At 37.7% G+C, this 25,351-nt stretch overlaps 2 protein-coding genes across 3 annotated transcripts; one reads left to right on the top strand and one right to left on the bottom strand.

The window, feature by feature from the left end:
• Positions 1-334: 334 nt before the first annotated feature.
• On the top strand, positions 335-5,755 carry fsta (follistatin a). Of its 2 annotated transcripts, none has more exons than XM_056250586.1 (6): positions 335-533; positions 1,777-1,968; positions 2,280-2,498; positions 2,723-2,947; positions 3,333-3,563; positions 5,060-5,174. In XM_056250586.1, the coding sequence occupies exons 1-6, from the start codon at positions 440-442 to the stop codon at positions 5,080-5,082; spliced, it is 984 nt and encodes a 327-aa protein (XP_056106561.1). In that variant the 5' UTR covers positions 335-439; the 3' UTR covers positions 5,083-5,174. The 2 variants fall into 2 exon arrangements, with proteins under 2 accessions (XP_056106561.1, XP_056106560.1); XM_056250585.1 differs by having other exon boundaries at positions 336-533; positions 5,083-5,755.
• A 1,627-nt stretch (positions 5,756-7,382) lies between these two features.
• Positions 7,383-24,509, bottom strand: ndufs4 (NADH:ubiquinone oxidoreductase subunit S4). Its single transcript, XM_056250583.1, has 5 exons — positions 24,355-24,509; positions 19,155-19,233; positions 8,013-8,185; positions 7,854-7,927; positions 7,383-7,574 (listed from the first exon to the last, which is right to left on the bottom strand). The coding sequence occupies exons 1-5, from the start codon at positions 24,435-24,437 to the stop codon at positions 7,471-7,473; spliced, it is 513 nt and encodes a 170-aa protein (XP_056106558.1). The 5' UTR covers positions 24,438-24,509; the 3' UTR covers positions 7,383-7,470.
• Between the last annotated feature and the right edge of the window lie 842 nt (positions 24,510-25,351).

Genomic DNA, 25,351 nt, shown 5'->3' with positions numbered 1-25,351 from the left:
GTAACTGTGTCTTTGGTGTGAGTTTAAAAATGCTGTTTATGCTAATATTATTTCCCTGTGTAATTGTAAAGTCACATCCACGTCTGATCAGTTCTGGATATCCATAAGGATGGTTCTTGGTTACAAGATACAAATTGGACCATCTTATTTAAATGCTTCCTGCGACTTAGTATTCTGCAAAACTCTGATGTGATTTAGAGGCAAGAGAAAGTTTCAACCAGCTATGTCACCTGATTTGGATTGAAAGAACTTGGGGGGGAAAAAGTCTTTCTCCCCACCCCCACAGAGAGGAAGACCGCCCACACCACAGACAGTCGGCCCGAGACCCCTTATACACTTAAAAAGAGGTGGCACTCTGAGAGCAGCGTTCATTCAGCACTGCCTGAGTAAGAAGATTACTTTTGCGCTGCTCGTCTCAATACTCTTTCTCTCTTTAAACATGCTAAGGATGCTAAAGCGTCAGCACCTCCACCCGGGAATGATTTTATTACTCTTATGGCTATGTTATTTGATTGAAGATCAAAAAGTGCAAGGTGAGTGCACTTTTTCTATATTTGTTTCTTCAAAATTATTCTTTGACATGCTTTAGACATGGGCTTGGGCTGCAGTTCCTTTAGAATTAAAGTATTCCTTTAGAATGTAGAGAGCTGCTTAAATACTAGACAACTGTAAAGTTTTGTTCTTGGCTCGCGCCTGCATTGGTATCCTCGAGACAGGTGCGTCCTTACATGCACCATTATCTAAAAAAGAAAAGAACAGCCGAAATTCAGGCTAAATTAAGAAATGAACATTTTAACAGAAAATTGTATCGTTGTCTAAAATAAATGCTCACGTCAAGATTGTCAAAACTAGAGGACACCGAGATGCAGTTCTTGTCTTGATAATAATGAATAAAATGTTGATCAATATGATAGTATTTTTTGTCTATCAATAATATGAAGAATGAATGTTTTGTTTAAATGCATATTTAACACACTCTCAAATAAACCCTTATGCATTAGACATTCGATTGCATTTTTTCTCAAATAGTGATTTTAGACTGTCTACTCGTCTGGCTTCCAAATATCAGTGGACACACACACACACACACACACACACACACACACACAAACAAAAATGCATTTAATTATTTGAATCGCTTTGCGTATCTGTCATTAAAAGGGCACGATCATTTTTTAAACAAAGTTTGATGAAGCTCGCGTGACTGTATGATTTAATTGGATTGTCTGGCTCGTGGAAGGCTGTCCCCGGCGCGAATGCCTAATGTAATAAATAAACACGACTAATTCCACTCATGGTTGACCCGACAGTTAAACAAAAATATCTGAACCTTATTATGAGCAGCGGATACATGCGTTTGTGTTGGTAAAAGCAGCGTTTGTAATGCTCCTGTAAGTGTGGTGAAACGTGATGAGCGCAGACAGTTGGCACAGAGCGCTCGAGGAACTGGAGTCTAGACTGCCATGCACATTGTTTAAATAGGTAGGCTATACGAGTCTGACAGTCTGCCACTTAATTTAAGACAATAAGTCTCTGCCCGGTCATAACATAATCGACGACAGGAAAAGCATATTCCCGACCAGACCCAGAGCCCTTGAGTTGTCTGGGTGAAGGCATGCAAGTGTAAAATAGTCGCATTACGTTGGGAAAAATCAGACAAAATACAGCGGGGGAGGGGGAGCAAGAGAGCTCCAGCTAATACAGGCTGCACGTGTTGTGTCTGGGTCATTGGCTTCAGACTTTAATACGACTGGCTCTTTTTCTTTTTGTTTACAGCTGGTAACTGCTGGCTACAGCAAGGCAAGAACGGGAGATGTCAGGTCCTCTACATGCCTGGGATGAGTCGAGAGGAATGCTGCCGGAGTGGGAGGCTCGGTACATCTTGGACCGAGGAAGATGTGCCAAACAGCACATTATTCAGGTGGATGATCTTCAATGGCGGTGCTCCAAACTGCACACCTTGTAAAGGTAGAATCCCATGTTCGTTTTTTTCAGGTGGAAACGTCTAATACGCATATGGTTGCTATTATATGTAATCAAAACGTATTACATGCATATTTCAAAAGTTATGCATAGAAACTGTGCCGCAGTGTCCCCGTCCTCATCTCTCACACTTTCTTGCTTTAATATAGCCTAAATAAAAACAAATAAATACAATTAATTAATAATAGATTATTAATGTGTGCTATGAGTGTATAATAATAATAATGAATAAAATCTTTCAATTAGATTCAGCTGCTTTTAAATGTCATGTTCCTGTGTGCCTCTCTGAATTTTAGAGACATGTGATAATGTGGACTGTGGCCCTGGGAAGAGATGTAAAATGAACAGGAGGAGTAAGCCTCGCTGCGTCTGCGCCCCAGACTGCTCCAACATCACCTGGAAGGGGCCGGTGTGCGGCTCAGACGGAAAAACATACCGAGATGAATGTGCCCTTCTGAAATCCAAATGCAAAGGGCACCCAGATCTGGAGGTGCAGTATCAAGGCAAATGCAAAAGTATGTAACACTGCTTTCACACAAAAAAAGTCTTACAAAAACAACAGAACTGTCTAATCATAAGAGAGATTTCAGCACTTTTATCCAGCCCTGCAGTACTTACAATAGGTATTTATACTAAATAAAGTCACACATGAAATACGAATAAAGAAATATTTTGGTCAACTAGGTCACTGGTTGTGAAAATAAGAAAATCATTCAGTCTTCCCTTCTCATCTTCACAGAGACGTGCCGTGATGTCCTGTGTCCGGGAAGTTCGACTTGTGTGGTGGACCAGACAAACAACGCGTACTGTGTGACATGCAACCGCATATGCCCAGAGGTTACATCTCCGGATCAGTACCTTTGTGGCAACGATGGGATTGTTTACGCCAGCGCGTGCCATTTAAGGAGAGCCACGTGCTTGCTCGGTAGATCCATTGGAGTGGCATACGAAGGGAAATGCATCAGTGAGTTATTTTGACACAAATTTTGCTAGGAGTTGTGATGTTTCATTTAAATGAGAAAAGTTACAAATATAGAAATAGTGCACTTTGGTGGGGTATTGGTTCAGAGTGCATAATGCAACAATGGCGAAATCCCAAATGCATTCTGTTCCATTAGTCTTTCGTAACAATCCCAGTTGGGATTATTACTTGCAAAGGAAAGTCATTGGCGTCTAATTGTTTCCTGATGTTGGCAACAACATCATCTCCTCTCGTGTGTTATAACAAACTGAGCGTGACTTGCCTACAGTTCTCCACAACAACAACTACATTTATGTATTTCTTTGTATGGAACACTGGAGTGTTATCAGTAGAAATTGACGGTTCTTTTCCTCTGTTGTGTTTACAGAGGCCAAGTCATGCGATGATATCCAGTGCAGCGCAGGGAAGAAGTGTCTATGGGATGCCAAGATGGGTCGCGGGCGCTGTTCAGTTTGTGTGGAGTCATGCCCAGAAAGTCGCTCGGAGGAGGCCGTGTGCGCCAGCGACAACACCACATATCCCAGCGAGTGCACCATGAAGCAGGCCGCTTGCTCTTTGGGGGTTCTCCTGGAGGTTAAGCATTTAGGATCTTGCAACTGTAAGTAATACATCTTAAAAGACAATCCAATGCTGCCCCAAGCAACCTCCTCCCCAAAACCTCCCACCCCTCCAAATAACGCCTCTTCATTCCCTTCCTGCTGCTAAGAGTTAAGCTACAGAAAGGACTTATGATTGGAAGTTCTTTGCATGTCCTCTTTGGCTGGCTTCATTCATTTTGCATTTTCTTGAGAAGAAAAAAACGAAAAGAAACAAAATGTTTATTTAAAAAAAAACTACTAAATCAATGGAAATCAATGAAAACAATGTATAAAAAAAACAAAAATGTTTCAAAGAGCTCTTTCAAGGAGTCCTTTGACATACTAATTTTCTTCATTTAACTAACAAGAAAACATGTGCGGACTAACTTTTGCAGTTAGTGGACATCATCATGTTTGAATTCTAGTTCGCTCTTACCTGTTACTGACCAGCAGGTTGAGTTCATATTTCCCCCTTTGTTATAGTGTAATGTAGAGACTTATATAATCATATCAACTTGTCAATTCCATATTCATGGTTATTATGTAAGTGTTTTATAAATTTTGTTTTTTGTTTGATTTATGCGTTTGGCTGTAATCAATGATTTCAAATGCACTATGACATAAATAGCCCTGAGGGTTTGAAAAGACACGAATCCTTTTCCTTACACTCGCATAAGGTGATTGTAACATTGGTGCCATTGTTTAAAAGTTAACTAGACTACCTATTTCGACAGATGGTTAACTAGCTTTGAGAATGAATTGATGAAGCTAGATCTGCTATCAATAATACAGCATCAAAGACATTCCAATTTGTGCTAGCAAACCAATCAAATGATCAATGTGAACGAATCGCTTACCTTAATGTTCTCGTGCCTTAAGGTATCATTTCAAGGGACCAACTTTATGATCACCTCATGATTTGAATGACTCCAGCATTTTACAGTTTGCAGGACAAGATTGTTATTATTTCTCAGTCTCTGCTGTTAGACATCTAACATTAGAAAGGTGAATATGTGTGTGCAGTTCTGCTGTGATCGTGTTGTCCTATTTGTTTGTGAGGGACTATTTGTTTCATTGCTTTGCCTGTGTCATTTTTTCAATGTAAACTTTTATGTAGAATATATATACCTATATATATTATATACCTCAGAACTGTGCCATTGCTTGACCACGTAGCTACGGTCGACCGGTGCACAACAGTGCATCCAAAGTGATGGATATAGACGCAAAACCAGAAAAAAAGCAGCCAGTCGTAGAATGCAAGAGCATTTTATTTTTGGTCTTGATTCGCAAATCTGCCAAACAGACCTGAGCCATTAAAGCCTCTGATCAGCCCTGTCCCGTCACACCAGTGACTTCCTTTATTATGTACATCTTGTTGCATAAATTTGGGAGCCAGAGCACCTGGTCAAGCTGGCAAGTAGCCTAAAACCCACTAGATTGTCAGAGGCTTTGGGATAAAAAGACAAATACTCACATACATTCTGCGCTGTTGTGGTCTATATTCATGCAACAGCTACCATGTATTCTCCCATATAGCCATTACTGAAGACCAGGAGGAAGATGATGATGAGGAAGACCAGGACTACATGGCTTATATCCAATTATCACCTGTACTGGATGGATAAAGCCCTATCAACCAGTGGAACAGTCCTAGGGCACGGAATCATGTCCACACTGTACATATGTGTATGCTAATTTATTTTTCAGAGAAAAAAGAAAGAAGTATACATGTAGTTCAGTCTGCTTGATGTTTATTTATACAGTGTTCTGTTTTATAATTTATACATTTACAGTGTCTGGCTTACTTGTCTATCATGCCATTTTGTTATCACTTGTGTTGTCTTTCCCTTTTCTTTCTTTTTTTAAATTATGACCGAGAGATATATTTGTCCAAAGAGAAGCAGTGTTATTTATTGTGAGGTAAAATGCTATCATGTAAAGTGTGAGTCTTCTGCAAGCTGTAAATTGCATTCCCTGAGCTGTATAAATGCTTATCAATGTCAATTCTGTATCACAGATGTTTATTTCAAACATACCTGCATGTTAGCTTGTGAGTTTATTTATTGGAAAAAAATGGAAATGCATAGGAAAAAAAATGTCACTCTTTAATGTACATGTATATTTCTGGTTTTGTTTACAGTTTAGTGTAACTGACCAAAGGGATTTTCTCGCACGTTCTTCAATGTTTTGTGATATGGTGCAGCAGGATAACATTGAAAATGAGCCGTTTCTCATATAGGAAACCCCTGATGATTAACTTGTACAAAATGCTATGTGTCATCAACAGCAACAGTTTGCGATGGGTTTAAAGAAATTAGCAGTGGGTGATACTTGTTTGAGAAAACCGTGCCATGCAACTTTTTGTCTTGTTTTTGCCAATATTCTGCTCTATATTGCTCTTGCAGAGCTAAAGAAAAGGTCACAAAGAGGACTCCGTATCAATATATAAAATGTTCACTTTTTCACTGTTTTCACTTTGTTGTCAAAATGCATTTTTATTTTCAGACATCTCAAGATAAAAACAAAATTCAGTTATAAATATATAGTTTTGTATTTTTATGTAAATGTCATATGTATATACAAAGTTTGATGTATTTGTACAGATATTAAGAGTGAAATCAATAAAAAAAAAAATACATATCAATTGGTCAGTGATGGGGATTTTTTTTCAAGAATTGAGTTCTGCCATTGGTAAAACAACAATATTACTCTCATTATTTTGTATGTAATTGCAGTGTCTTGAGTTTGACCCAAAAAAGGTTTGTTCTATATCTAATCTATAGCCACAAAATACACAGAGCTTTTCCCACACAATCCAACTAGTAGGGAAATCATTTTAAACTGAATCATGCCAATGTTCCCACAAGGACAAAACTTTTAGATTTAAACTGGTTCTCTCTGATGAAACCCAATCACACATGACCACCATACAAGATGATAAAGCAGAAATGACTCTGCATTTAGGCTAAAATGCTCTAGTCTAGTCTGACCTCACAGGATCCCACAATTCACATCATATCCTGACAAACTCCAAAACATTGTTCTTTCAGAGGCTGTTGTCTTGCAGTTTGTGCCACTCTTCCCTAAAGGCCAGTGTTATGCAGAGCTCCTCAAAGTCATCTTGTGCTCATTTCCCCTGTACTCAAGTAGCTCCTTCACAATGATCTGTGTGGTCTCTCTCACTTTCTGTTTGCATAGAACTTCTCTGGATGTTGCACTTTTCTTGAACTTTCAGTCACTCACCAATTACTTCTTTTACATGCACGCCATTATAAGGCAATGGTGTCATGTCCAGTTCAATCAAGTTAGGTTAAACACATCAATCACTCATTCTGACTTTCAAGGCTTAAAAATGTAAACCACATTTTAACGCTTCCAGATAACGTAGATTTGTAATGTGATGTAAAATGAACATGGTTTGAGTAGTAACAGTTACTGTGCAAATGTGCTAGCAGAGACGACAGAGTAAAACGATCACTGCTTTTTCAATTGAACATCATTTGGAGCAGACAGGTGTTTTCCTCATCTCAGCTCATCCCTGGAGGAACATGAGAGTAAACATAACTAGCCGCATTCAGTCTTTGAAGCTTGACATTTACCTCATCTTGCCGTTTCAGAAACATTAACACTAAACTGTCTTCAAGAGGATTTGAAGGGTGGAAAAAACAAACCACCTGACAAGAATTATTTTCTGAGGAAACGGAGATGACATTTCAAAGCACACAGCTAGAACGAACAACAGCTTCAGTAATAAAAAGTGCTAAATACTACCATGGATATTGTGTCATTACAATGATTCGTGAAGTAATCTAAAGGAAGCACAATAAAAAAACAGATGTTGTAAAGAAAGTTTATTAGATACGTAGAGTATATTATTTTTTACAAGTCTGTTAAAGATAACACAGACAGGCAGAGATGGGACAACTACTTGGCCGACCTTCTGGTCCTTTTGTCCCAGGAAAAGTTTGCTCCATATGACTTCACTCTCGGCTTCGGGACCCTCTTTTCTGTTATATCATAACTCCAACCTGTAAAAATAAACAGGCGCAGAGCAGGCTCAGCCAAGTATATCTTACAGGCTGGATTTGGGATATGTCCACTGCTGCTGATGTGCGGTGTAAACACCAGGCCGAAGAAGACAGGGTGAGGATAAATGCAAATCTTTATGCCACAAACACAAACACATTTCCTTTTCAAAGCTAAGCACCCTCTCTCTCAAGAGACATTTTTGGATGCGATTCTAATAGGAAGATTGTCGTGTTTAAAAAATATGGTCACGATAGTGGAAAAACGTCTAAATGGATTACCGTTCTTCTCTGCGAAAGCGATAGCCTCCTCCTTAGTGCTGAAAGCAAGCACCATGTTGGACAGGGGGTCTCCCCTGTATTGGGAATAAAAAATTATTCAGACAATAGATTTCATCAGGCAATTCAAAAAGCCCATTTATCATAATGACGCCCACTCACGAGGAGGCCCAGCCCATCAGTTGGTTCTCCCAGCGCTCTCTGGTGTCAAAATCCATCTTCCACTTTTGAGTGTTTTTGACGCCGGACTGCATGGCATTGCGGGCGGGCACAAAGATACGGACTTTGCGCGTCTTAATATGCTCCTCGGGAACACCAGTCAAAGCTGTGATGTCCTGACAAAATGAGAGAGATAAGAGAACACTTTCATACGGGTACAATATGACTAAAGGCAAAACTGTTCATCAAATCCTAAGAGTTAAAGGGGTGCTTCACTGCTGGCAAAATGGGCTTTCAATACAACTTTGCGGCCTATACAGACTAGAAAAAAAAAAAAAAATTGGAGAAAGGCTGTTGTCTTTACTGTTGCCAAATAGGTAGGAAAACTTCAACACCCATAATGCACTGGGCATGTTGCCGTCCAAGGCCACTCCCAACAGTGTGCTATGGATATACTTGACCAGAGTAAAATACCACCGTGCTTTAGTGGGAAATGCTTCTTCACAAACTTTTAGTTGTAATTGTGTCGCCTTGTATTGTTCCCGGGTGCAAGAATTTAAAGAGTAAAAATTTAGTGGGAGTGAGTTATTTTCTTTTTCCAGTGAAGTGGCTAAAAGCTGCAAAGAATCGTAAACATGGAGAGAACGCCGCAACGGAAAATCTGAAAAACCTCCAAAAACTAGATTACCACGAACACAAATGGAGTGTAAAAACTGCAAGAAACTACTGTTCTGTCAGTTTGGGATTGCACGCTGTCTGACGGGAGGCTTTCTGTGCGCACGCTTCGGTGTGTCAGACAGCGCCAGTACCGCGCCAGTACCGCAATGAGTCATTTTCTGCAGCTTATTGAGCTTAACTCTAAAATCAAGCAAACACGCGTGCAGTCTATTCTCTGCTATATGCGTCGACTTTTCACAACATTTTGAAGTAGCCTATTAAAATCATTCAGATATCGCAAGTCATTACAATATGCTTATCGCAATATATGTAAATTTGCGATATTACGATATATTGTGCGGCCCTAATGCTGTTTAAAGACTAGACACATTACGACTATGATACAATTTTCAGTGTTTTTTACTCTTACAATAACTGTTCTGTTAATAACCCTCGGTCAATTAAAAAAATTCAAAAGTGTAATCTGTAGACTTCACGAAAGCCCTGAAACTGTCAAAAGACTTTTGCTGACAATTAAACGTGAATTTCTCGGTCCAGGTAACACTGAGAAAGAGTAACATTGTTCATTTATACTACGGACACTGTAACAATACAAAGCAGGTGAAAATCGGTGAAGTTACACTTTAATGTGCTCTTATAAAAAAAGGCATAAAAAGAAGTTTTGCTGTTCTCACATATTTGTACTATTCCCCAAAGTGCATACAAGCCCAAATGCTTCCTTTTTTGAATGCAGACGTGCACTTGTCTAGACAAGCTAATTTCTCACACTCTCAAAATGCATCGAGACAGTCTATTGTGATCTTCACTGCAGGTCTCCAGTAAGAGGTCGGAATCCTGGGCTTTCAGGTGTGAAAGTGAAAAGAACACTGCGAACTTGAATTGAATAGTACATTAAACCTGAAGGTTTCGATCTCAGCAGGTGAAATATTCAGGGCAGTTTAAGCTGGATTGCCTTAAAACACACCAATATTAGTGCTAGGTTAAATGAATAAATGAAAAATATTAATAATAAAAAAATGGTCAGAAATGTACTTTTCCATTAAGGGAAATTGTTTGCCTCCTGGAATTGATTTCCAGGGTCATTTTTTAGATTCAAAGGCAATTTTTATAATTACTGTAGGCATGCAGGGCGGGTCACCTGCGACCCACACCAGCTTCGAGTGTGTCACGGAGAAGCTCTTCGACTCGGCGCATATATATCTATGGACTCTGCGCAGTAATATCATCATCACTATATCATTTTTCAGGAGTGATGATATTACTGCGCCGAGTCGAAGTGCTCCCAAGCACTTGCTATGGTATTCCGCCATACATTATAGTTATCCACTTTACACGCTTAGAAAAGCGCAACGTTTCATTTTGTGTCACCATTCTTGGTCGAGTTACACTACTCGTGTAACTGTATTTAAATAGAGAAAACGTGGAGGTGTTTGGTCGCTTCTCTGCTTGGATCCTAATGAATGAACTGGGCTAAGCTAAGTGCTAACAAAGTTTCGCCGCAAGACAGAGCGATTTAGTGCACGCACTGAGACGAGAGAGGGATGCATCAACTCGTCTTAGTTAAGTGAATAACAGTTTAATATGAAAAAACGGTGGAGTATCCCTTTAATTGTGCAGTGGCCAATTTTCAAATACTTTTTGGCTTCAAATCGCAGTTTGTAAGGTTATGATTGGCTTGGTTCATGGCTTAAACTGCTTTCACAGAGACTTTTTTGAAATCCCGATGGGAGAAATAAATGCCATCCCCTAATACCTGGAACATTGTCACCATATTCTTTACGGTGAATTCCTGGCAATCACAACAGCTGTTATTTAGTGTGAATTTGTTTACAGTGCACACCTGATCTTGATTTTTTAAATCCCAAGAATGGTTGTTTAGACCATTTTCAGGGACGGCATGAAAGTGTATTTGTACAGCGATTCCACCCTGAAGATGGCCTCGCTCAACTTTTAAACTTAACATTTGTATTAATTAACTAAATCACAAGGTTCCCTGTATCAGTGTTTCCTAAGCCCTATTCGGACGGGACTAGTTTTCTAAACGGTGTTTGAGTTACATTCTTATCACTCGATGTCTGTGATTTCATGTACCGATTCGGACGGGACTAACACCCCCGTGTTTATTACAGAGGTCAAGTGTGTGTTTTCTAGACGTGGGTGTTTCAGATGGTCATGTGCTGTTCTTGCGGGCATCACGTATGACGTATATGTCTTCATTTATTATTTGTTAATATAATTTCAATTTATTATAAAAAGCCTATTTAAGTAAACTTCACGAGTTTATAGCAGCGGCTGTTTATAACAAACTTACATAAGTGAGCAGCGAAATCTTAGACTAAGTATCTTATTCTGACACTAATATTAAAATGGACAGTCTTCGCAGTTTCCATGATTTGGCTCTATTTATTGATTGTATATGATATTTTTTCGTCGGATACCATCCATATTGAAATATAACGAAAGCATGGCAAAGATTGGTGCGGAAACAGTTGCTTAGATAGGTCAAAAACACACGAGAAGCGGTAGAATCAGCAATCACAGACATTCGCATTCGGACGGGATTAGATTTCTCAGAGGACCGTTGAGTTCAGGTAATTTGCTCGGGAATTTTTACTGAGGTTGCGTGAGAAAAACACTGTGCCGATGTCACGGTTCGGTGCATACAGTCAGACGACGAACACAGTCAGTTACAGGAAATCCACACTCCAGGTCTTTCTTCAGTGCATGTACATCATGTATAATAAAATGAAATGACACAACCCTGTCTCTTTTAGTTATATGTCAGTTTTAATGATCAATATCCATTATAAAAGTATAAGTATAAGAAGCTATACAATAAGAAATAAAGACAAGCAAACAATTCAGTCAAACGTACAAAATAAAACTACCTCATGCTGCTAGGCAAACTGTAATTTGCACTGCTGTCTGTTTAAAATAAATGAAAAGAAACCTAGCATTGGGGATTTGTTGCCTTTTCCTGTTGTACCAAACTTGTATCGAACCGTGAAACCAAAACTGAGGTACGTACCAAACCGTGACTTCTGTGTACCGTTACACCCCTAATGGTTTTAAAACACTTACTCATGTGCATAGCGAGTGGGCGTTGATACAGTTTCCTATGCAATGACGTCAGGCAATCATAACAGTGGCCGTTTATGGAAAAGCCTTAAAGGAGCCACCCCTCCGGGTTATTTCAGACAGATGGGCAGAATGAGGGTTGAAAACAATAGTTTTTCCACATTATATATATATATATATTATATATATATATATATATGTGTGTGTGTGTGTGTGTGTTTTTAGCTTGTTTTTTTAGAAAAAAGCTTTATTAACATTATAAGTGAACCCCAAGGAACATTTTTAAATAAAATAATCCATGCCATGACCCCTTTAACAGTGCTCATGGTTTATTGTATAAAAAGAATAAGAGAGGACTGTTACAAGAAGGTGATCTGAAAGATATGTGTACAGTAGCATGCTGGATGGTCCTAGACTCTAGTGTGGTGCTGCTGAGCTAAAGGAGTCTGCTGAAAGGCAAAGAGAGTCCAATTCCTTTAGGAATTAGCGACCAGCAATGGGAAGTCGGCAACAATACACAGACAAACCTCCCAGCAAGCAACCACCCAAGGTTGTGAATCCTACGAGCAGCTCTCTTTTCAATGCAGGAACTTCACACATTTCAATGGCTATTACAACTTCAAAGAATCAAATTTTCATCATTGTCTATCATCTGCCACTTGATTCATATAAAGGAGGTTCTTTAGCATGAACTGTGAACAAAAGGCCTCCAAACACTGACTTACACAAAGTCTTCACGTGACACTCCAGCAGGCTGGGAAGAAAATACAGTACCATACGCTCCATTTTACAGGATAATTTGAGTAAAAGGGGGAAAAGATGTTTGGCTATATAATGAATAAATCTTAAAAACTGTCAAAGATTACTTAAACTACTAGCTCAGAACCACACTAGTAACTTAAATGACAACAAATATTTGGCAAAATGTCAGAACTTTCCATGATGTGGATATCCAAACCTTAGGATCAGATTCAGTTAGCTTGAAAGTTGAAATGGCAAGCATCTCTACATGATATTTTTTTCTGTTACAAATGTTTAGCGCAATGGACAGAGAAGAAGGGGTCTCGTTCAAAGACACTGCTGAGCAGAATGACAATTAGTCTAAACAGACTTAAATTCAATGTCTGCGCTTAAACCACAATATATATTTCTGGTTAAGATAAATAATTTAACAAGTATTAATTAAATCATATTTAATTATACTATTAGTTATTCCATATATACCCTACCTTCAGACCGAATAATATCTTAAATATTTTCTAAAAAACTAAAATACTTTCCATTGTCCTGCAAAAAAAAAATGGGGAAAAAAATAGTCTAGACTTAGTCTTGCCTGCATACATTAAGGACAACAAAAACTACGAGGGTGATCTAAGCAACAGACGAATGCACAAAGGCACATAGACAAAGCAAGCGGCTGTGCCTTAAATATGGTGCTTCAAGGGGGAAAGAAAAATTAGGCCAGAGAGAGGGACCACAAAAGGAAAACACTGCACTTTTCTCCTTGCATGTACAGGAAGCAAAATGAGAACTATGAAGTTTGACACTATTCAATGAGCCCTTCAATACCTGTATGTGCAGACAGAATGCCAGGCTTAAGAGAGAGGGAGAAAAGACTGGCAAAGTCTCCGTCACGTGAAAGCGTGTCTATATTTCTGACACCTCTGGCTCCTCTGTGAATAAAGAGCATGAGAGCCTTTTCAGAGCGGCAGACTGTGGGGCCGACTGCTTGAATGAGCCCTGCGTGCAGCTTGGTAGAGCCAAGTGTGGCCGACAAGACCGATACCCAAGTGTAAACAAGAAAGAATTTGGTGTACGAACAGAACTACAAGAAAAGAAAAAAAATGCTCTTGAGGTGACACTTTTGAATTCTCAAATGATTTGAAAGCACATGTGATAACCACAAATTCATAAAACTGACATTTTTAAACTTTAACAGTCCCTTCAGAAGAGGTTTCTTGACTTTTGCTTGATCTCTCTGATATTCAGAATGTGAAATACAAATCAGTCTCCCACACACATTCGACAGCAGATTCATACAGTGATGGCATCTGTTGGCTGTTTCTGACATAGTGGACTCCAAGTTATGTACTGGCATGTTTTAAGCTCAGACCGACAATAATATATAAAAGGTATTGGAGGGTTACAGGTGGAGCCTCTGATGGCTGTAGTGTCCGTATATAAATCAAGTTCACATTTAGTTGTTTTTAATAATACTCCTCCTTCCCTGTTTCAGCACAATCCCTTCAGAATCGTTCTGGTGCAATTCACATAGTGATTAATAAAAGAAAAAAAACATCCAAACATCCAAAACAAAAATGACTTGGTAAGACATTAGGCCTATAGGTTGGTGTGTCCACATACAGAAATGTACTTTCTGGTTAAAAACCAATTTGTGACCAATGATGGATGATCCACATGATAAACAGAGACAGACTAGTAACATAAACATGTGAATTCACTCTCCAAATGAGAATGAGAGATCTGCACATCTTTGGGGATCAGCAGACATGACAAGGTTTCTTTAGTGCTTAGAAAGATCTTCCTATCGGCCAGGCATTTATAATCTTTAAATAACCGAGGGCCGAAGGAGTAGATTAAGAGAATTTTTCATTTTTCAATTCTGTTTGGTGCCACTATGTGAGAAACAATACACTTCAACTTCATGAAAATACTTGGAATACACGGAAAGTGTTTAAATGTGGACTTGTCTTCAATGTTTTATGGGCATCCACCTTATTGTGCAATAAGCAACATGATGTTCTTCAATTGTAACACTATATGCCCTCTGAACAAATGTGTTTCTCATTTAATCTAATAGTTTGAAGGAAGCAATTTGCTAAAATGATTTAGATACTAGTCAACAGGCAAAACACTCAATGAAGAAACAACAAAAACCTGTGGCATTGAAAACATGTTTAAAAATCATGTTTAAAATCACATTTCTACATTGGGTAGCCTTGTCTTTAATGCCATTACTGATTTGAAAATTTTCAATTTGTGAACAATGTTCCTCTGAATCTGTTCATTTTAAGGACTTAGTTAATGAGTTGGGAGTGGGACCAGATTGGTCTGAGTTAAACTCATGAGTTAATGTTCTGTAATAGTTTGTCCGATTGTGAGGTAACAACTTGACTATAATCACCACTTTTGGTTATTATACAGGCTTTAAACGAGCCAACAACCACTGATGGTGACAATGGATAGGTGATCAGATCCCATCAGTACTTGCCGCAATTAGTTTACTGATTGGGTGACAAAAACAGTTGCTACTTATAAATAATATTGATTATTAATTAATAAATTAAAACATTTCAAACATGTTTTGATAACGAAACTTGTCAAAGAAGTTTGACTTTAAAAAATACGATGTTTAATACGATGATACAAATAAAATCACACTCAAGAGTTGCAAAAATAAATGTTCAATGAACCATTATTATTGCCCATCCTTATTATATTAAATTTTGAAGTTTAAATAAAAACATTACTATACCTTCAGATGTTTAAGATCCCACTTCATAAAAAAGGATATATATCAGAAGAACTGTAAATTCTGATTTTACTAATAAATCAGTGGCATAAAATGGTCTTGAAATGACAATAATATTGCATATCGCAATTATTTCTGGTACAATAAATCGCCCAACAAAAAAGTAGTTATTGTGACTGGCCTAATGGCAATTACAATTAATAAAAGATTTATATACGAGTCAGACAACCCAATTATATAATTATTACTAAAGGCCAAACAGCTACATTAGCATTCATATTTTTAGACAATGAGCGGTCGAAAAAAAAGTGTGTTGACCCTTTTGGAAGATCACAGGATGATGAAAAAGAAGTGAGGAACAGCGTGCACTACAGCTGGTGCAAGTGTCCTTCCTCTGCCACACAAAGGTGCTGTTGGGCACTTTAAAGGTTACTTTAAGTGTTAAGCAAATGAAATACCATTTAGTGACTAATACACAAAGCCTCTTGTCAGATCCTCTTTAAAGAGCCATATCCTTTAACCTACTTGCCGGCCTTGGTTTTTTTTTTCCTCCTCGGACAAGCACCTGGTATGAGGGGACAACTAGACAAAACAGACACTTGAGATGAACACTGAAGGGAAAGAGGGGGAAGGGGGAGAAGGACAGAATCACGTCTGGATCTTGAATTCTGTCTACCCTGGAGCCTCTAATAACGCTACACGTTTGACAGCTATTTTAACAAGTCCATTCAATTTACGGCTCCTGCTAAACAAAATGCCTCTTGCTTGCAATTAGGCATAATTTCACTGCTGTTTGCATTTATTTTCGTATGCAGAATGGTTTGCAAAAACATTTCAATATACATGCAAATACATGCACTTTCAGTAAATGACCGTGTAATTTCTAGACCACTAGCAGCAGATAGCAAATAAATGACATAACATGAACACTATCCCCTGTCTGCCATTGGCCGCCAAACAGACTCCATCCCAAACTCACACCATTGGTTGAGCCACAGTTGGTGTGTTGGGCTGATCAGGATGTTCAAACTAACAATGCAGTGTTTCACAGCACCACAGAACCATATTGATTATGCTTTTAGGGAAATACAAATGGCTCACTTATAATGGTCTTTTTCATATTAAACAGAATCGACATGAATGAGAATTACACATCAGCATTATAAAAAAAAAAAAGGAGTATATAAAGATATAAAGGAGTTTCACAAGCAGATTAGATCCTCGTGCACTGCTCATTCAGAAAGCTCTGGTTATATGAGCTCTTGCACGGCTCAGACATTCCTTGTGAAGCTGTGTCACTGGCCAGCCATGCAGGCTTTCTCGTGGCCCAGCATGCTTAATCAAACTGTAATTACTAACAAAAGCAAGTCAGTGCAGGCACCAGAGGGTGAAAGTGCCCAGACTCTGCCACAATCACGCAGGACCTTAATTACCGTCATTTGCAATGCCACACATTTGACTGCACTGCAAAGTGGCACATTTGCAAGCACTTTCACTGGAGCTCGAGATTTCTTTATATTTCCCTTTTCAAAATTAGATGTTCAGAAATAGTAGACTGAAATATCATTCATAAACACTAGAGCTTGATTTTATAAAATATAATTCTCTCTTTATTCATTTTACCTTTTGATATCATCCGATAAATCTCTATCTAGACTTAATGGAATATAAAATATAAATGACAATAATATAAAATATTTCCCAATAAATCAGACTATAAATTATTTCATCCAAGTTTATCAATCAACCAACAATATGATCAATTATATTTTTCATATTTTCATTTTCATCTACTGCTGATTTTAGTCAAGTATGATGAATGTAGTTACTCAAACACACTCTTAAAAATCCATTTTGTGATCACATGATGCACATTCAAATTTGATTTGAGATAAAAACTAAACAAAAGCACTTTTTTAGTTAAAAAAAGTAATAAATCTGTCTGTGCTGAATTTGATGCTCTTTGTGATGCATTCTCCCTAGTCCCTTCCACATCAATCCTGGTCAACATGTCTCCACGTTTCGGTGTTAAATTACAGGGTAAACAAATAAAGAAGTGTGAAGTCCGCACACTGAAAATTACTGCTCCAAAAGAATTTATGAAAAGGTAACGTTTGGACCCTCAGGTCTTCATCAGGCACAATATCAATGTAGAGTGAAGTCAAGTTTAAAAATCGTCCTGAAAAATCGTGCTTCCACTCATGTGATTTAATTCGTTGTCCTTGAGGTCTTGCATACGTGGGTAAAACATTCAGACAATTACGCACTCCTATTAGTGAACATCTCAGTAATATTAGAACTGGAGATATGCGCAGTCCTAGCGTCTCTGCGCTTTGCAGTATATCGGTATAGAAAAGAGAAGAAATTATTGCAGAGCGAATGTTTTTGGATTTATACTTTAGGCACTTTGTCACCTTTAGGGTTGAATGAGGATTTGGATATTAAGCCATTTTTATAGTGATGTGTAATTATTAATAAAAGTTTTTTTTTTTTTTTTGTGACTTGTAAATTTTTTATTTATTTATGTTGTGTGTGTGCCCAATTGAGGTGACCTGTGTCTATTTAAAGTTGACTTCCCTCTACATTGATATTGTGCCTGATGAAGACCTGAGGGTCAAAACGTTGCCTTTTAATAACTTCTTTTGGAGCAGTAATTTGCAGTGTGCGGACTTCACACTTCTTTATTTGTTTATATCACTTAGTTGTCCTGCACCTGAGCCCAATTTGGGTGTTTGGGATGTGCACACCATTTTTGTATTTTTTGAAATTACAAGGTAAGCCATGAAAATTAGAGATCCAATTGTCTTGTAGAATTTATTTTGGTCAAATACAAAAACACCCAATATAAATTCTACAAGACATTCAGAGATGACCTCAGATCACTGAGGCCCTGCACATCATCTTCACCCCTTGAAAAGATGCTTTCAATTCAGACAATACTGTAGTCATATGCTTTCCATATGATCTACAGACATGCCATAAATGCACACAAGTTAAAAAGAAAGGGCTGTCCATACAGTACTTCCATAATGGAAAAAATGTATTGTTTCTTTTCTTCCTTCTGCAATCTTGTGTAAGAGTTACATTACCACTACTGCAAATTGTATGATGACATTTACAACAAATATGAATATCTATTACAAGGCGGCTCTCTAAAATGTCTTGAATAAGACAGGTAGTCCTCACCACAACCAAATATCCCGCTCAATGGGCACAGCTCGACTGAGAACAACAATGAAAGCTCTGTGGCCAATTATAAAAGGACAGCCGCCGTCTTCCTGTGAGTCTGCTACTGTCGGACTGTTTTCCCCCCTTTTTCTTTCAATCCCCTCTTTTTGGGGGTCCTTTTGCAGCTTTACTTTAGAGTGGCCCCTACTATTAAACGAGAGCCCTCAACCAGGCGGGGTGTACTTGCCCGCTGACAATCAGATAGTCTGAGAGTCCACCCAAACACGCCACTCTGCCAAAAACTGTCCCACACATTCAAGCCAGCAAAGTGTCTGAAGTCTCATAGGTAAACAAGGTCATTATTGTTTCACAAGGACATGAAAAAAAAAAAAGATTCGAAATCTCCATTTCAGTATAGATGGATTTTATGAGAGGATGTTTTCCTCTGTCTAATGCACAATAGCATTTATTAAAAAATCTTTATTATTAATAAAAATAATCTACAAATATCGTGATCTAAATATTTGTGTAAAATGTATATATAAAACAAATTAAAATACAGGAAATATATACACACCAAAATACCTTTGTATTTCTTTTTTTTAATGACTATTTTTTTTAAGTGTTAAAGAATTTGAACTTTTACAGAATTACAAAAGCAAATAAGAATTGTGACCCAGTACAATCCAAAAGCAAACGCAGTAAAACAAAACAGCCAACGTTCATACCAGTTTCTCATCCACAGTGATGAGCTGGGATCCCCGTCCCTGCTGTTCTGCAAGCCTCCATCCTGACGTGCTTATTGACCTGCAAAACAGGAAGATGAATTTAAAAAATAATAGAGATAACAAGCAGACACATACACAAAAAATTGTACTTGGGTATAAACAACAGCACAGTGAAATGTTTTGGAGGAGGAGGATGTGTGTCGAGGGACAGGAGAAAGGAAGGCACACATCTCTCGCCTCGGCCCCCATTAATTCTGCCTGCTGACTTTCTGGCAAGTTAGCAACAAACAGCCATTGGTGTAGTCCTGCCAGTCTGCAGTCACAAACAATAATTCAGAAGTACAGAGCAACAAAATCGCTTACTGATCTCTCTCATTTCAATTAAGTAAACGACACACAGCCGACAGGTGAGGAAACATAAAGCTGCTTTTACATTTGGGCAAGATTCGAATTACTGACTTTTTGACAGGAGGCCACAGTCCAACACTTCAATGGATCTTATTCATTTCAACACCATAAGAGTAGGTTTTTGCATTAATCATTCAGAAATATGTTCCTATGTAAACTGGTGCAATAAATTGAATGCAATGATATATTTAAGATCTGTTTCACAAATTATTTAAACAGAAATTAGCTCTGCATATGTTTGTTTCGCGAATAAGGCCCAAGGTGTTATGCAACCAAATGTGATGTTTATAACCTACATTATGAACATTAGCCAAAAAAAAAAGATAATAATAATGAAAAACATTCAAATCAACTAATAACAGTATAGAGAAAGGGAACATGCAGGGCGAGAGCAAAAAGTGTGTGCATTTTAAACATGACAAAAGACACAGAATTGCATAAACAAATGCGTTTTGGCCTTTGCCACATTTTATTGATCAACAGAAAATCAAGTGTAGAGAGAGAGGGGGCCAGAGTCAACCCAAAATCTAGGAAAGTCTGTTTACTCTGCAGCCATATTTGCAAAGCCTCCGGGCAGCTACAGTTGTGGTCAGAATTATTGGCACACCTGGTAAATATGATCAAAGAAAAAAAAAAGAAATCTGCATTGTTTATCCTTTTGATCTTTCGTTTAAAAAACTGTGCAAAAATGTAACCTTTCATTGAGGTAAAAGAAAAAGAGTTTTTCTCCAAAACACATTGGCCATAATTATTGGCACCCTTTTATTCAATGATTTTTGCAATCATCTTTTGCCAAGATAACAGCTCTGAGTTTTCTCCTATAATGCCTGATGAGTTTGGAGAACACCTGACAAGAGATCAGAGACCATTCCTCCATACAGAATCTCTCCAGATCCTTCAGATTCACAGCTCCATGTTCCCACTCATTTTCTAGGGTTCAGGTCAGGGACTGGGACGGCCATGGCAGAAGCTTCATTTTGTGCTCAGTGACACAATTTTGTGTTGATTTTGATGTTTGTTTTGGATTGTTGACCTGATGGAAGATCCAACCACGGCCCATTATAAGATTTCTAGCAGAAGCTATCAGGTTTAGATTTTTTTATCTGTTGATATTTGATAAGAGTCCATGATGCCATGTATCTGAACAAGATGTCCAGGGGCCTGTTTCAATAAGGAGGATCAACCAACTCTGAGTTAAAACTTGAACCGAGTGTTGATTTACCCTGAGATGGGAAACTGAGTTTTCGGTTTCAGAACAGCTGAATTGAATTAGTTCAATCAACTCTGAGTTGGTTGACTCTGAGTTAAGCACGTGCACCACGACTATGAGAAGCCATGATCAATGGAGCTCCGAAATTACGATTCACCATGGCAACAGCACCCGACAAAAAGACGTCCACATACTTCCGAGTCAATACGCTGATTTCACGCTGCCGCCATTTTGAAATCGAAAGCGAGGCTCCGGTGGGAAGAACCCCGGAAGTACAGATAAACAACAATGCCTTGGACTACCAACCTGAAGCTGCTGCCGCGATTTACACTATTGGATGTTAATATCCAACATAGGGTATAGTTCGTTCCTGCTTCTTTTTTTACGTTCTGAATTATATATAAAAAAATGTTTTATTTATAAATTAATTTCACTGTATATATAGTCTAAAGTATGAAAGAAATGTATGTACATTTTTAGAATAACTAATTTCTACATTAACACAACAATACGCCATCGCATTCGCGACTCTCCTATGATTAAAAGCGACACTTCCGGTTTTCTTCCCACCGGAGCCATTTCAAAATAGCGGCTGCGTGAAATCAGCATATACACAAGTATAATTCTTAATCACTGTTATATTATCAGATGAAAACTGACAGACAGAAAGATAAGTTATTGAACTAATACTTATTTTCATGGTATCCCACAGAAAAAAAAGAACGAAAAAAGAACGTGGCAGCAACTAAAAATGAACAATAAATTCATAATTCAATCAGTTAAATCTTTAAGCAGAAAAGGTTCATGGCTACATGACTTTACAAACATTTGATATATTAAATAAATATAATTCAGTGTCTATTTCAATGTGCAGCAGCTGTTTCCACATAGTGCAATACTCTTTTCACATAATTAAATGTTCTCTAATCCAACCTGTTACATTTTTTAAATTAGGCTAATGAAATTAACATTTGACTTCTACTGGGCCAACAGCAAGAAGGCATAGGCTGGACCTGCACCACCACTGATAGATGAAGAGGAGATACACAATATTGGAAGAATATTAAAATCCAATATTAAAAACAACAAAATCCAATCTTGGACTATCCTTCCATCTGCCATCCTTCCATTCCATACAGTAATCTGTTTTATTTTCGGAATATGCACTTCATCAATGCATCCAACCACATTGGAAATCCTAAAGGAAATTCTAATTATTAGGTTCGTTTCAGAGGTCACAGCAAGATGTTATCAAATAAACGTCATTTATCAGATTAGCCTCATTTAAACTGCTTTCTCCACCACTGTCCTGCAATCCTGTGAAACCCAGAGTTTCCATCATTTCAAGGTTAACATACTCAGAGTTTTCACTTAACCTCCTTTCTGAAACAGGCCCCAGGACCTCCAGCAGAAAAATAGGGCCACAACAATAAAGATATATTTAATCGTACACATGGGGTGCTTTTTATCCTTGTGTGCAGCTGTGCACCAAACCCATCTGGTGGGTTTGCAGCTAAAAAGCTTTGTTTAATCTGACCACAGAACCCTGTGCTGTTTAAAATTCCAGTCTTGTCTGACAACAATTTGCTGGAGTTTGTTTTTGGACGAGCGAGGAGGATTTTTCTTGAAAGCCTTGTTTGGTAGGCTTTCTGACCCCAAGACTCAACTAATCTCTGCAATTCTCCATCTGTGATCCTTGAAGAGTCTTTGGCCACTCAAACTTTCCTCCTCAACATGCATTAAGACAATATAGACACCTGTCCTCTTCCTGGCAGATTTGTAACTTTTCCTGTTGATTGGAACTTCTTAATTATTGCCCTGATGGTGGAAATGGACATTTTCAATGTTTTAGCTATTTTCTTACAGTCACTTTCTGTTTTGTGAAGCTCAACAATCTTTTGCTGCACATTAGAACTATATTATTTGGTTTTACTCATTGTGATGGATGATTAAGGGAATTTGGCCTTTGTGTTTCCTCATATTTATACTCCTGTGAAACAAGAAGTCATAGCTAGACGATTTCATTTTCCTAGTCACCCTGGTGTGAAGAATATTAATGAGAATCAGAATATACTTCAGAGATATTTTACTCATAAAATATTCTAGGTGTGCCAATAATTGTGGCCAATGTGTTTTGGAGAAAAAAAAATGATTTCATAATGTGATGATTCCACCCATTCTTTGGTCAAACCCTCACATCACATTCGAATGGCAGCTCATTTAGCTGGAGCACTCTGACAGCAACCACAAGGTCAACAATTTAACAGAATTATAAATCCTCTAAAAATCCTCAGATCATATTTATTTATGAAAAAGATCAGCAAAGCGTATGTGCTTGCATTTCATTTTCTAGTATGTTGTTCATTCATAACCTAAATCTTAATTAAATCGAAAGAAATGTAGTCATATGTTACATCCTATAGGGTCTGCACAGTGCCTACTGTGTCTTGATCTGATATTCAGCGGACAGAAGAGACAATTTAAATATCAGCATGAATGAAACAGAAGTTGTAATGATCTTTTCTTCCCCATTGTGACTTATATCCAAAGTGAAACTTCTCAAAGAAGAAAAAAAATGTAGGGCGAGACTTGATTCTGTCCATGGGGAACTGATTGGAGGGTTGTGGTTTGCCATTGCTGTGATCTCATGTGAGTGACAGTTGCCACCGCCCTCACGCCAATAAACATGTCATCAGAGAAGAGATGTCCTTACAATAGGGAGGGGAAGTTATTTCGATTAAAGATATTGATAAAAAATAATGATGTGCGCAAATAATAAATACTGCACTATTCCATAAAAAAAACTGAATTCATTTCATGTTGACTTTAAGATGAGACAATTATTGACTTGAATTAAAGTTTTAACTTTATTGTAATAATTCTAATGACATGTTTTAACGTATATCGGACTGAGTAAATTGGTACTAGAGCATAGCAGCACAATTTCCAACATAATCTGTCAGATGTTTACAACAATGTGATGTGAGAATTATCTTGCAAATTCCAGAACTTCGGTAACAGATAAAGAAACATCTGTTTTGTCATATTCCAAAGATGAACTCTTTTCACTGGTTTCATAGTACTATATCATAGATGTTAATATGTTACTTAACATATTCTGAATTTTCAGCTTACGTTCGAAGCACGGGCTAACAACCTTCACACTAACAGTCAGCTCAGTCACACTGACATCTGACAATAACAATCAATAAATCAGCATAGAGGAATTAGAACAATATATATATCACTAATATTAGCCAGTTTCATTCCTGTAACGTTATGTTATAAATGGAGCACATCTCAGATTATAGCCTATTGTTTGGTTGACTATCATAAAAAGTTGTTACCCGTGTAACGTGTTAAGAACATAGGAGGGACGATACAATCTATTACGATACCACAAAAGATATGCGTCAAACAGACATCTTTTAAAACTAAAGAATTAACAGATGACACTCTGACTGTTAGTTAGCTAGCCGGCTAACACTGTAACTCAAAACAGGTAAACAAACCGAGCAAGCGTTATTTCTTTGCATCTAGATATATAAATGCAAAACAATTATATGAATTGCTGGTTATTACCTGGCAGGATTCACAAATGTTTTTGTGACTGAGTTCAGAGAGATAATTCGGCTTAAACCAAAGAGTGACATTGAAGACGCCATGTTGATGTCTGACCGCTGTACGGCAACACACAGCGTCCAAACGCAAGCGATGCGTATTTCTTCTCTTCATGAAGTGAGAGTAGAGACTTTGAAGTGGGAAAGTTTCTGAAATTCTTTGTGATGTTCAGCTTAAAATTACAACACCTCTGGATGTGTCTGTTACTGATACAGAGCAAATGACAAATTGAGCTAATAACTTTATAACAACTGATTTTGATTTCACACTGTTTTATGGTTGCATAATTTGCCCTATAGTTTTGGCTCATGTTAGAAAGGTTAATCTAATTACCTAATGCATCAAATGAATCATAATTTGTACAAATGGGTGCCAACTTGCACAAAAAGTACAATTTCTCCATAACTTCATAGCAGTGTTAATAATTGCATGTTTATCACCAGGTGATGATTTTTTCAGTTAACATGGCAATAGGGTTTTGTGACAAGTGTTTGCTAATTCTGATAGCAAATAACATTTCTCTCGTTTTATAGGATCGTTTTATAGGAATGTCATAGAAAGGCAGTTAATTTAAAAAATAATTAAAAGCACTCAAAAATGGTAAATTTGCAGCAAACGAGTTGCCTAATTAATAACATTAAAATGATGCTGCTGAAAACATGCAACTTTTATTTGATTAAAAAGTCTCCTTGTGCTTTTTGGGGAAATTTGAAGCATGTAATATACAACGCATGCATAAAACATAAATTAGCTTTCACATGTTTTTATTGTTAAGTTTATTTGGACTCCTTATTTGTTGCTTAAGCTTGAAAGATATTTAGCCTATATATCCCATGAAAAAAAAGGGCTCTTATAGAAGAAAAACAGAAGCAAGCATCCATGGCATGTCCCTTAATTTGAGTTCAGGTCTCTTCAAAGGCTCTCTCTAGATGGGTCGATTTCCTCCTCAGTTCTCAGG

The sequence above is a fragment of the Rhinichthys klamathensis genome, unplaced genomic scaffold (genome assembly GCF_029890125.1).
Source record: "Rhinichthys klamathensis goyatoka isolate OS25496 unplaced genomic scaffold, OSU_Roscu_1.1 h1tg000071l_1, whole genome shotgun sequence".
Classification (NCBI taxonomy): domain Eukaryota; kingdom Metazoa; phylum Chordata; class Actinopteri; order Cypriniformes; family Leuciscidae; genus Rhinichthys; species Rhinichthys klamathensis.
Note: the sequence above shows the minus strand (reverse complement) of the source record. Positions and strands in the feature narration are given on the sequence as shown.

Excerpts from the sequence above, each read along its gene's own strand:
- fsta (XM_056250585.1), top strand. The coding sequence starts at position 440 with ATGCTAAGGATGCTAAAGCGTCAGCACCTCCACCCGGGAATGATTTTA. Across the intron at positions 2,499-2,722 it reads GTATCAAGGCAAATGCAAAA|AGACGTGCCGTGATGTCCTG; the intron begins GTATGTAACACT and ends TCATCTTCACAG. Across the intron at positions 2,948-3,332 it reads ATACGAAGGGAAATGCATCA|AGGCCAAGTCATGCGATGAT; the intron begins GTGAGTTATTTT and ends TTGTGTTTACAG.
- ndufs4 (XM_056250583.1), bottom strand. The coding sequence starts at position 24,437 with ATGGCGTCTTCAATGTCACTCTTTGGTTTAAGCCGAATTATCTCTCTG. Across the intron at positions 8,186-19,154 it reads TCACTGTGGATGAGAAACTG|GACATCACAGCTTTGACTGG; the intron begins GTATGAACGTTG and ends TCATTTTGTCAG. Across the intron at positions 7,575-7,853 it reads CGCTTTCGCAGAGAAGAACG|GTTGGAGTTATGATATAACA; the intron begins GTAATCCATTTA and ends TTATTTTTACAG.